The sequence below is a fragment of the Camelus dromedarius genome, chromosome 24, assembly GCF_036321535.1.
Source record: "Camelus dromedarius isolate mCamDro1 chromosome 24, mCamDro1.pat, whole genome shotgun sequence".
NCBI lineage: Eukaryota > Metazoa > Chordata > Mammalia > Artiodactyla > Camelidae > Camelus > Camelus dromedarius.
In genome coordinates, this window is record NC_087459.1 from 17,086,741 (window position 1) to 17,099,289 (window position 12,549).

At 45.1% G+C, this 12,549-nt stretch overlaps 1 protein-coding gene across 1 annotated transcript in view; it reads left to right on the forward strand.

Annotated features, from left to right (window-relative positions):
- The window catches only part of EEF2K (eukaryotic elongation factor 2 kinase), a 59,840-nt gene that overhangs the window by 8,263 nt on the left and 39,028 nt on the right, over window positions 1-12,549 (forward strand). The window contains exon 2 of the mRNA XM_031433066.2: window positions 7,620-7,941. Within this exon, the coding sequence (XP_031288926.2) occupies window positions 7,696-7,941 (246 nt within the window). The 5' untranslated portion in view covers window positions 7,620-7,695. The remainder of the gene's footprint in view (window positions 1-7,619; window positions 7,942-12,549) is intronic.

Genomic DNA, 12,549 nt, shown 5'->3' on the forward strand with positions numbered 1-12,549 from the left:
TAGATCAGGACCGAAATAGATAAATTAAGAAGTAGCAGAGAAAGCATATTACTTAGAGAAGTGGTGATATCTGCCAGGAGTAACATTTAGAATAATTGGGAGTGGTTCTCACCTCCAGGGCGGGAGCCAGGGCTGCCCATGTACCGTTGCAAAGGTTGTTCACAAGAGTTGAGCAGCACCCGACCTGTGTGGTCATACACTGTGGAGTGGGGTGTTATTTTTAACCCTGTGTTTTAATAAAGGTTTTTTTTGTTTTTTTTTTTTTTGATTATATAGAAATAACAAACAGTGGCCCTAAGTCCTGGCTGGGTTTTGGACTTTTTATATTGCAGGTGACATAATACCTATGTGTAACCAGCCAAGTCAGCCCCCCTCCTCCAAAAGGCAAGGGTTTATTGTGTCCTATAATTCAGAAATCTAGGTGGGCACTTTGGCTTCAGACACATTTGGATTCAGGGTCTCAAATGGTGTCCTCACTATTCATTTTGTCTTCATCTCTTGTTCTGCTCTTCACCAAACGTCAGCTTTGTTCCCTGGTGGCCTCAGCCCCTGTCTCAGATTCAGATGCTGCAGAAAGGGATTGATTTTTCTCTTCCCGTTGCTCAAGCTGAAGCCCCAGGCTTACCTGGAATGGGGCCATAATGGTTTGACTTGAGTCACAGGCCCGTCTCTGAGTCAGTCACTGTGGCCAGTGTGATTGGCTTAACAGGATCACGTAACATACCCCATTACCTAGAGATGGATCCCCAGCCCAAACACATGACCTGAGAGTGTGGGAGAGGCAGCTCCTCAAACAGAGGCAGGTGCGTGACACAAGGCGGCCCCTAAGTCACCCTATCCACTGTGGTTGCAGTTGAAGACTGGTGGATTCTGCCATGCTGGGCACATACTAGCGTGTGCACTGGTGGCTCAGTGCATCCCATGCTGACTGGGGTGCTGCAGGAGTGGCAAGCGGGAAATTCCAGCTCATTTCTTCAGCAGGAAGGCAGCTCCTAGGGGTGAGGGGAGCCCCAAGGAGGACCAGTGGTCACTGTGGCTTGGCCCGCAGGCCTTGACCTAGGCATTGCAAACATCATTTCCTGCCCCAGCGGCTGCCAGAGAAGCCCTTTACAGCAAGACCCAGTGAAAGCAGTGGTTCGGTGGCCAGCGCCTAAGATAGCCTGTCCCCTGAGGGCTCCTGAAGATGCTTGGCTTGGCTGTTAACCCGGCATCCAGGTCACCAGCCCGGCCGGAGCTCAGCCCCCTTTACTGATGATAGTAAAAATGATGGTGATTATAGCTACTGTGTCTTAGTGCCTACCCTGTGCTAACAGTGTCAAATTAATGGGGTGGGTACAACTGCATCCAGATTATAGTGAGGAACCCAAGGCCAAGAGGTATAGCCACATGGCTAGTTAAGTGGCAGAGCTGGGGCCTGAACTCGGTGCAGCTGCCTGTCCATAAAAATATTTTCCCAGGATATGTAGGGACTGGGAGGGGAAGACGTGGATGTCTGAGTGAGGGCAGAGGAAAACTTATGGGGAATCTCGATGTCCTGGGAACTAGGGTCCTGCACCTGGTCTCAGGTTCTCTGCTCACAGGAGCAGACCCCTTTGTGGGCTGAGCAAAGCTCAGGTTAGTTGGAGTTGCCTAGGAGGCTGGATGCCCTGGCTGGTGCTGGAATAGGCATCATGGGGCTGAGTTATGGGCCAATGAGGGGTCCTTGCCTGTCTGGGGAATCTAGCATCCTCCTGGGGTCCACTCTCCATGGGCAGATGTGGAAGCAGCTACCAAGTTAGGGCTCTGGATTGAGACCAGTTTTCTCAGGCTGACCTTGCCCAGGCATCAACTTGTAAGAAATATGATGTGACTTTTGATAGCATAGGAGAGAAGGGGTTACTGGACCAGACAGAATGAGCAAGGATAAGGAAAAAATGTATAGTACAGTATAAAAGTTTAGATAGCAAACTCTGAATATTGTGAGTCCAGGCCTATTATGCTGCCCCATGATACTGAGATTATGCTGCCCCAGGCTCCCTGTTTCATGGCTCTGCCATCTTCAGCACATGGCTTCCTCCTCATGGATAAATTTAGCTGCTTGAGCTCTAGCCATCACACCTGCATTCCAGCCAGCAGGAAGGAGAGAGAGAGCAGAAAGTTGTACCCTCTCCCTTTAAAAAAACCCTTCCTAAAGATGCATACAACACTTCTGCTCACATCCCCTTGGCCAGAACTTTGTTACATAGTCATACCTAATTGCAAGGAATCTGGGAAATGTAGACCTTATTCTGTGTGGCCACATGCTTAGCTAAAAGCAGTGGTTCTGTTATTAAGAAAGAGAGAACAACTGCTGGGGGACGCTGCCACAGCTGCCTGAAGAGCAAATTTATGGCAACTGAAAACCCATGAAACAGATCCCACTCACTCAGTTCTGGAATACTTATCAGGTGCCTGCCGAGTACAAGGCACTATGCCAGGCAGGGTCACAGCTGCTCCTGTTGTTTCCCAGGCCCGGGGAAAGTGTCAGGTGTGTGGGGGAATGTGGCCACGGGCCGGGGTTCTGATCATAATTCCCCTATGAACTAGCTGTGGAACCTCAGGCCACTTTCCCACTCGGCTCCCCTGACAAATGGGGGAGTTGGCTAGATGACGGCATCGAGGCCACCAGCAGCACAGCTGGGATGTGCACCCTTGGCAGCCTGGCTCCTGAATGCGGGCTCTTCACTGCTGGGCTACCCTGCCTAGAGGTGTGCAGCTGAAGCTGTGGTTCTGGCCCCTCCCCGGGCACCAGCCCGGCCCCCAGAGGCCCAACGACCAGGCTGGGCTGCTGGCAGCTCCAGGCAAGCACGTCTCTTGGTCAGCAGGGATTCTGGCCAAGGGCTGACCAGGGTAGAGTAGGTGTTAGGGCTGGGAGCAGCCAAGAGTGGGGAGAAGTGGGCACAGGACCCGGGGAAGATTTTGGTGACAAGCAGGATCAGGTGGCTCAGGCCTGGGATCCAGGCAGTGACTGTGTCTTGCCCAGGGGGTCAGAAACAAACTCAGTTGAAACTCAGAATAGCAATTTTCAAACTGAACTGAGAAATCAGTGTGGGTGGTGCATTAAGGATAAAGAATAAAAAGAAAGAAAAACAAGTAGGATAGAAAATAGCAGAGTGCGTGGTACGAAGTAACTTAGATTTTGTAGGTGTGCACTGTGTTAGGATGTAAATGTATTTCCCATCGTGATAATGGTCAAGACAATGTGCTGGAGACTGCCTGCTGATGGAAAGAGCTGTTAATTACTGCCTTGATCTAAAACATTTTCTAATTTTTTTCACTTATTGTTTTATACTGAAAGCAACCCAGCTTTGTAAAAAGTTAAAACAGTAAAGAAGTGTACAAAAATGTTAAAAACTTCCCTCTGCATCCAGCTCCCAGTCCCACTGCCCATCTTGTGTGTCCTTCAGGGAAGTTTTAATGCATCTACAAATGTACCTTTTCTTTAGCACAAATAGGATCACCATCATGTAACTGCTCTTCCGCAACTTGCTTTTAAAACTTAACCGTTTTTCTTGTCTTTAAAAAAAAAAAGCTTTAGCTTTTTTGACATAGAATTCACAAACCTACCAATCCACCTATTTAAAGTGTCAAATTAACTGCTTTTTAATATATTCACAGTGTCATACAACCAACACCACAGTTGGTTTTAGAATATTTTCATCAGTTCAAAAGAAAGCCTTTGGCAGTTGTTCCCCCATTTCTCCCCAGCTGTCCCCTTCACCATCCCTAGGCAATCACTTATGTACTCTTACAGATTTGCCCTCTTTGGACATTTCATATAAATAGAATTATTCAGTATATGGTCTTCTGTGACTCTCTTCTTTTCTAAAAATTTCTATTGAAGTATAGTTGATTTACAATGTTGTATTCATTTCAAGTGTACAGCAAAGTGATTGAGTTGTACATATACTATATATATGCTTTTTCAGATTTTTTTCCATTATAGGTTATTACAAGATACTATAGTTCCCTGTGCTATACAGTAGGTCCTTGTTGTTTATCTATTTTATATATAGTAGTGTGTATATGTTAATCTCAAACTCCTAATTTATCCCTCCCTCCCCACCCTTTCCCCTTTGGTAACCATAGTTTATTTTCTATGCCTGTGAGTCTATTTCCAATTTGTAGGTAAGTTCATTTGTATCATTTTTTTTTTCAGATTCCACATATAAGTGGTATCGTAATATTTGTCTTTCTCTGTCTGACTTACTTCACTTACTATGATAATTTCTGTGTCCATTCATGTTGCTGCAAATGGCATTATTTCATTCTTTTTTATGGCTGAGTAATATTCCATTGTGTATATATACCACACCTTCTTTATTTAGTCATCTGTCAATGGACATTTAGGTTACTTCCATGCTTTGGCTATTGTAAATAGTGCTGCTCTGAACATTGGGGTGCATGTATCTTTTCAAGTTAGAATTTTCTCTAGATATATGCCCAGGTGTGGGATTGCTGGATCACATGATAAGACTATTTTTAGCTTTTTAAGGAACTTCCATACTGTTTTCCATAACGACTGCACCAATTTACATCCTCACCAACAGTGTACAAGGGTTTCTTCTTCTCCTCTCCAGCATTTATCATTTGTAGACTTTTCAATGACGGCCATTTTGACCCATGTGAAGTGATACCTCATTCTAGTTTTGATTTTCATTTCTCTAATAATTAGCGAGATTGAGCATCTTTTCATATGCCTGTTGGCCGTCTGTATGTCTTCTTTGGATTGATGTCTGTTTAGGTCTTCTGCCCATTTTTTGATTGGGTTGTTTGCTTTTTTGATATTAAGCTGTATGAGCTGTTTGTATATTTTGGAAATTAATCCCTATCTGTCTCATCATTTGCAAGTATTTTCTCCCATTCCGTAGGTTGTCTTTTCATTTTGTTGATGGTTTCCTGTGCTGTGCAAGAGCTTTTAAGTTTGACTAGGTCCCATTTGCTTGTTTTTGCTTTTATTTCCATTATCCCAGGGACAGATCAAAAAAATACTGCTGCGATTTATGTTACAGACTGTTCTGCCTATGTTTTCTTTTAGGAGTTTTATAGTATCTGGTCTTGCATTTAGGTCTTTAATACATTTTGAGTTTATTTTTGTATACAGTGTTAGAGAATGTTCTGATTTCATTCTTTTACATGTAGCTGTCCAGTTTTCCCCAGAACCATTTATTGAAGAGACTGTCTCTTCTCTGTTGTCTTTTCTGCATTGTATATGCTTGCCTCCATTGTTGATGGCTGTCTTCGCTCACTTAGCATCAGTACTTCATTCCCTTTTTTGACTGAACAGCATTCCATTGTATGGCTAAACCACATTTTGCTTATCCATTCATCAGTTAATGGATATTTGGGTTGTTTCCCCATTTGGCTATTATGAATCATACTACTATGAATGTAAGTCACAAGTTTTTGCTGTGGACATGTTTTCATTTCTTTTGGATATACACCTAGAAATACAGTTGCTGGATCCTATGATAATTCTATGTTTAACTTTTGGAGAAACTACCAGGCTGTTTTCCAAAGCGACTGCACCATTTTACATTCCCACTGACAGTGTGTGAGGGTTTCAGTTTCTCCACATCCTCACCCACACTTGTCATTTTCCATTTTTAAAATTACATCCATCCTAGTGGATGTGGCTTTGATTTGTAACTCCCTAATGGCTACTGATGTTGAGCATCTTTCATGTGTTTATTGGCCATGTGCATATCTTTAGAGAAATGTCTATTCAAATCCTTTGCCCATATTAAAATTTGGGTTGTCTTTTCATTGTTAAGCAGCATGGGTCCTTACATAGTCCCTTATCAGACATAGGATTTGCAAACATTTTCTCCCTTTCTGTGGGCTGTCTCTCTACTCTCTTGGTGGTGCCCTTTGAAGCACAAAAGTTTTTAATTTTGATGATGTTCAGTCTATTCTTTGGTTGCTTGTGCTTTGGTGTCCTAGCTAAGGCTTTGCCTAATTCAGCGTCACAAAGATTTTCGCCTCTATTTTATTCTGAGAGTGTTAGAGTTTTAGCGCTTATAGTTAAGCCTTTGAAGGGGTTCACCTTCATTTTTTTGCATATGTACATTCACTTGTCCTGGCATCATTTGTTGAAAAGATTATTCTTTCCCCATTGAATTGTCTTGGTTCCCTTATCAAAAATCAGCTATCAATGTAAGGGTTCATTCCTGGACTCTCAGGTCTTTTCCATTGATCCCTGTGTCTGTCCTCATGCCAACTGTCTTGATTACTGGAGCTTTGTAGTAAGTTTTGAATTCAGGAAGTGTGACTCCTCCAACTTTGTCCTTCTTTTTTGTAAAGTTCTTTTGGCTATTTTGGGTGCCTCGAATTTACATATGAACTTTAGGACCAGTTTGGTCATTTCTTCAATGAAGCCACTGGAATTTTGATAATGACTGGGTTGAATTTGAAGATCAGTTTGGGGAGTACTACCATCCTAACTGTGTTCAGTCTTCTGGTATGTGAACATAGGATATCTTTTCACTTATTTAGGTCTTTTTAAATTTCTTTTGACATAGTTTGTTTTTCAATGTGCAAGTCATGCATTTTTGTTAACCAAATATTTTATTCTTTTTGATGCTATTATAGATGGAATTGTTTTCTTGGTTTCATTTTTAAAATTTTTCCTTGCTTGTGTATAGAAATACTACTGATTTTTGTACCCTACAGCCTTGCTGAACTGTTTCTTGACTATCTTTGCATGTCTTTGTCTTTTTTAATAACAGTCACATAGTAGTTCATGGTACAGGAAAACGTTTATATAACAGGCCTCCATTGATGGGCACTGTGGGCGCTTAACCCTCCTTTAACTGACAGTGCTGCTGAGAATGCTCTTCCGGCCCCTCATACATTCCAGGGATGTGTATTGAGTGCCCATTCTGTGCCAGGCACTCTTTAAGACACTGGGGCTACAGACAATATGCTTTCTGTTTGAGAAAATCTCCATGAAGAAAATTAAACAGGCTGATGTGCTAGGGAGTGAACTGGGTGTGCGTTTGAGAGGGGTTCTTTGAATTGAGGAGTCAGAGAAGATATCTCTAGAGAGGTGATGTTTGAGCTGAGATCCAAATGATGAGAAAGACCCATTGTTGGGCAATGGGGAAGGTTGTTCCAGGCATAGGGAACAGCAAGTACAAAGGCCCTTGGGTGGGAATAGGCGCCCCATGTTCACAGAACAGAAAGAGAGCCCAGGGGCCTGGACAGCCACCAAGGCCGGAGGAGAGGTGGACAGGGGCCAGACCGAGGCGGGCCTTGTAGCCTTAAAAGGTGTTTGGATTGTGTTAAGAATGTGAAGAGAAGCTCCTGGAGGGTGTTAAGCAGAGACATGATTTTACCTAATTTATGTTCTGAAAAAGATCAGTCTCCTGGTTTAAGCATTTATCTCCTGTTTCAAGCGCTGAATTCTTCCAAGTGGAATTCCTGGGTGGAGGGGTTGGTACATTGGAAATGTTCCTGAATGCTGCCTGCCAAGTGTCTGGTAGCTGGAGTTTCACCTCTGAGGTGGCGGCTCTTTTTGTCACCAGTGGCACTCGGGGCGAGGTGCCCAGCGAGCTCCCCGGCCCTGGGCCCCAGCACCCACCCTCTTGCTTCCCTTGCAGGACCCTTGCCGCTGCGTTTGCCCGGTAACTCTGGCTGTGCCGCCCGGCCCTTGGGTAAGACGGGCGCCCCGGGAACATGGCAGACGAAGACCTCATCTTCCGCCTGGAAGGCGTGGATGGCGGCCCCACCTCCCGGGCTGCCCACGACGGTGATTCGGGCGCAGACAGCGACGACGAGGAAGGTTACTTCATTTGCCCCATCACCGATGACCCCAGGGCACACCACAATGTCAATTCCAAGGTTAATAACTACCACAGCAACCTAAGGAAAAGTGAGCCCTATGGATCCAGCGGGTCCCCGGCAGGTTCCTTCCATTTTAAGGTAAGTGGCCCGCCGGGCCCTCCCACCCCCGCCCTCCATCCCGTCCACCCCCAGCCCCCATCCCCCCATCCCCCACCCTCGGCCCTGCTCACCTGCCACAGCGGGTGGAGCCTTGTGCTTGCTGCTTGAGGTCTTCCCTGTGTTTCCTAACCCTGGCCACTGCTATAAATTCTCCATCTAGTTTATGCCTGTTAAGCTGGGAGGGTATTGTTGGTTTAATACAAGTTTCATTACTTTGGAACAGTGTTTTGCAAATAGCTGTTCGGGAACCCTCCCCCCACTGTGTAGAAGGAAACCTTGATCAATATTTAAGACCTGGAACAGAACAGAATAGCCTAGAAAATACTGGAAAGGGAGAGAGGGAGGGGAAAAAATAACAGAGAGCACTGCAAATTGTAAAGATCTTACTCGGGGGACGCATGTCCACGTGGTCACACACTTACATATGGTGACCAAATTGGCTGTTAATGACCAGGCTCTCACGGTGCACCAGTTAAGCATTTTTGTTTCACTGCATGTGTGTGTCTGTGGGTCCCGCGCCATGTTGTAAAATGTAGTTTTTCATGTTGATTTTGGTCAAAAGAGCCCCTGCTCAGGTTTGGGCATCCTTCTGGATTGAGGACAAGGGTACTTATTTTGGTAGGGATTTGTGTTCATACCATGGCAAAGCTGGTGCAGAGGGGAGAGAGAAAGGTGAACATTATTGGACTTCTGTATGCCGACTGATGGTGAAAAAAATTAAAAATGCAATGCTGTTAATCCGTATTTAATTTCATCCTCACAAACAGTATCTGTTCGTTTTGTGAGTAAAACGCCTCTTAATCACTTTGGATTTGAAATTGAAATCATTCTTCTCTAGCTGAAGAATTAATCTGTTTTTAGAAAACTAATAATTCTAGTTCTTGGACGGTTCGCTGTTTTTTCCTTTCAGGCCAGAGTTCTAGCTTCAGTGTCTCTGGGGCAGACAGCACCAGAAATAGGCCTGTAGGTCCCCTCTGAGGATGGGGGGGCCCTGAAGGGTCAGGTTGTGGCTTGCCCTGCTTTCCTGTCCTAAGGCAGCTTCTGGAACGTTCAGGCCTGTGGAAGGCAGCGTGGGAAGCTGGGGAGAGCAGCCTGGCACTCCTGTCTGTTCATGTGAGTCAGGAAAGCTCGAGGAAACAGTGGTCCCTGCAGCCTCGCGTACCGCGTGTGAGGAAATCCAGGTGCCAGAAGGGGCTGGAGGGATCAGGGCTTGTGAAACAGACAACAGCTCACACCTGCTCACCGTAAAAAAAAAAAAAACAAACAAAAAAAAACCGAAGAGGCATTTATTCTGACAGTCCAGAAGTGTTTCTTGGGACTCAGGGGCAGAAGTGATGTCTGGCTTTCAGGGAACACATCCAGGAAGCTGTAAGGCCACAGGACTGCCTCCCTCTGTCTCGTCCCTCAGTCTCTCTTTGTCTGTTCTTTGTTCTTCTCTGCCCCTCAGCCTACACAGGGTGAAAATGAACCCTCACAGCCTCAGGATCCCCTCGTTGCAGATGGAGCCATGTGCAAGGACCAATTTGACCCTCTCCATCCCAGCTGCGGGAGGAGGAAATCTGATTGACCCAGACTGAGTCAGACATCCTCTGTCTCTGATCCAGTCACCTCTGGCCAGGGAACAGGGTGGGTGGGTCACAGGGGAGGGGCTGCTTCCAGGGAAGGAGGATCCTGTGTCCTCCTAGTGGGGCAGACTCCTCAGAAGGGCTCCACCCACAGCTGCCTGTTCACAGGAACTGTGAGCCCAGTCTTGGCTTTTTGGCAAACATTGAGTGGGCCCAGGAGCTAAAGGCTCTCAGACAGGGATGGACATAGTCTCTGACCACAAAACGCAGTGTGGCAAATCCCTTAAAGGAAACACAGACGAAGTGATGCAGAGAAGGGAGGTTTGTCCATAGGTCTGGCTTTAGGATGTGAGCTTCATGAAGGCAGGATTCTGGGGCCTGTTCACATCCCCAGTGCCTAGAGCCATGCCGTGCACACAGTAGGTGTTTTCATTTAGAATCACTGCGGGGATGGATAAATGCTGAACTCACCTCACTGAAGGTGCTATCTCGCTAAACGACAGGTAGACAGTTTTTACGTAAAACATAAACCACTGTGGGCCACTTGACAATAGTTATTAAAGTGAAAAATATTTATACCTCAGAGTTGTAGTTAACGTATAATATGATACTAGTTTCAAGTGGGGACAATTCTTTATTGAGTGAGTCTGTCCCTTACATTGTAGGACATTCAGCATGTCTGACCCCTGCTCACTAAATGTCACATCTCCCCCAAAATTCATTATGACAACCCAAAATGCTCCCCACCAAATATTTGCAAAGCCCGCTTGAGAGGGGGTATTGCCCTCAGTTGGGAGCCAGTACAGAAATATTTGTGCAAGTGTTCAGATTTACAGAGTGAAAGATGTACTTTGCAGTATTGTTTGTAATAAAGAAAATAATGGAAGCAGCTCAAATGTTCCGTGAAGAGGGGCCTGTTTAATTATAGGCCGTGGTCCTAACAGAATGCTGTGTTCACATTAAAACCAAGATGCTGATTCTGTGTGATTTGACTTGAAAACAGTGCCAAGATACACACATGTTTTTTGGGGGGAGAGGGGGACAAAATCCATGAAAAGCTCTTGGGACGGTGCTGGTCCATAATAAGGACAAAAAAATGTTAACTATTTTTATTTTTATATGCTGTTAAGTAAAAAAGCAAGTTGAAATACAACATGATCCCACTTGTATCAAAAAACATAAGTACACATGTATTAGCATTTGAATAGCAGAAACATAATGTTAAAAGTCAATAAAAATATAAGTTTAAAAAGTTACTAACAAGGAAAAAAAAAAAGGAGTTCGAATCCAACAGTAAATGGTGATTCTCTCTAGGGGAGAGGGTTCCCTTAAGGGGGACTTTGATTATCTACATTGTATATATTTTTAAACACTTGGGACTTTTAAAACTACATGTATGTTTTACTTGTGTGCACAGAAAGATGTTTTTAGAAGAAAGAAAATAAAGCAACACAGCCAGGTAACCACCCGTTCCCCAAACAGGTCAGTAATTGGCCATCCTTAAAACTCAGCCCTTGTGCAGGACAGGACGCTGAGGACGGGAGCTCGTGGTCCCCAGGGTCCCTGCAGGGCTCTGTTCACCCCGCACCTCTCCCTGCTCCTGGAACAGTCTTCACTTTTCACGCCTCTGCCTGAAACCTCTTTCAGCTGATGTCTGGGTCTGTTAAAATGCTCGTTTGGGTTCCCTAATCCCTAGACGCCCTGCCCTTGCTATCTCGTTTGCATCCCCTGCGGCTCGTAGTAGCAGCCCTTTCTGTGCATCTGTCATTCTCTAAAGCCGTTCTGTTTGTGAGTCAGCCCCTGCCCACAAGGCTAGGCTGTGTCCCATTGCACTCCCATTCCCCGTACTTGGGGGACTATACGTCAGGGACTGGCCGTTTAAGGATGAGCTGTAGCTCCTGGTTGCCCACCGTCCTGGGCAGTTGAAGGCAGGCTTTGTGGGGCTCTTGTTCCCGTGGTGACTTCAGAGGGAGACGGCAGCTCAGTTCTCCGAATCTCACTCTCCCTGGCACTCAATGAACCTAACGTGTCTTTTCATTTACTGTTGACCCGGCAACCTGGGTTGTTTAACTAAGATGACCACCTGGCCTTCCTCCAAGGCGGTGCAGCCCTGGCAGGTACTGGCTGTGTATTGTGCACTGTTGAGTTTGTCACTGTCACAGCCAGGGCGTTTTGTCTAAGTTCCCTGGGGGATGATGACCAAATTGTTCAGGGGGCCTCCCCCTGGATAGAGTATCAGGCAGCCAAACAAAGGATGTTTACAGAGTTTATCATAATGTGGGAAAGTGCTTCCACTCTGGGTAAATTTAAAGAGCGGAATATAGAGCGTGATTATAGCTCTGTACACACACATGCATGCATGCACACACGCACAAGACAAGCCTAGAAGGAAGTACATCAACACGCCTGCAGAGTGTGTCTTTGAATAGGACCATTCCTTTACTACTTCTCTGTCATTTCTATGTTTTCTAGAATAAGCACATGTAGCAAATATATGGTTTCAATTTTTTAATAAAGTTGAACACTTCATTTAAAAGAGTTGTTTTGCTGGTTTGGAAATATCTTTGGGATCATCCCACATCAGCACATATATAGTTGTATTTTATCACATGATGTACGTGGATCTATTATCCAGTCCCCCTCTTGGGGGGCACTTGGGTTCTTTCCTATTACAAAGAGTGCTGCAATACATCCTATACATATTATCTCCTATACATATTATCTAAGCAAACTTCAGAATATATGTATTTTATAATATGTGAATAGATATGGTAAACAGAATTCAACCTGTACAAATGGTAAACAGTGAAATGTAAGCCTCCCCTCTGATCCCTGTTTCCCTGGGGGATGTCTTTCCAGAAATGTCCTTTGGGAACATACGCATACGTATATGTATGAGTCTCCTCCTTTTCTTTTTTGCAGAAATGTTAATTTACCAGTTTTGCACTCCTCTGGCTGCCTTCCCATATGGGCACGTAGGAGCTGACATCAGCTAGGACTTATGTAACTGGCACCGTGGGTC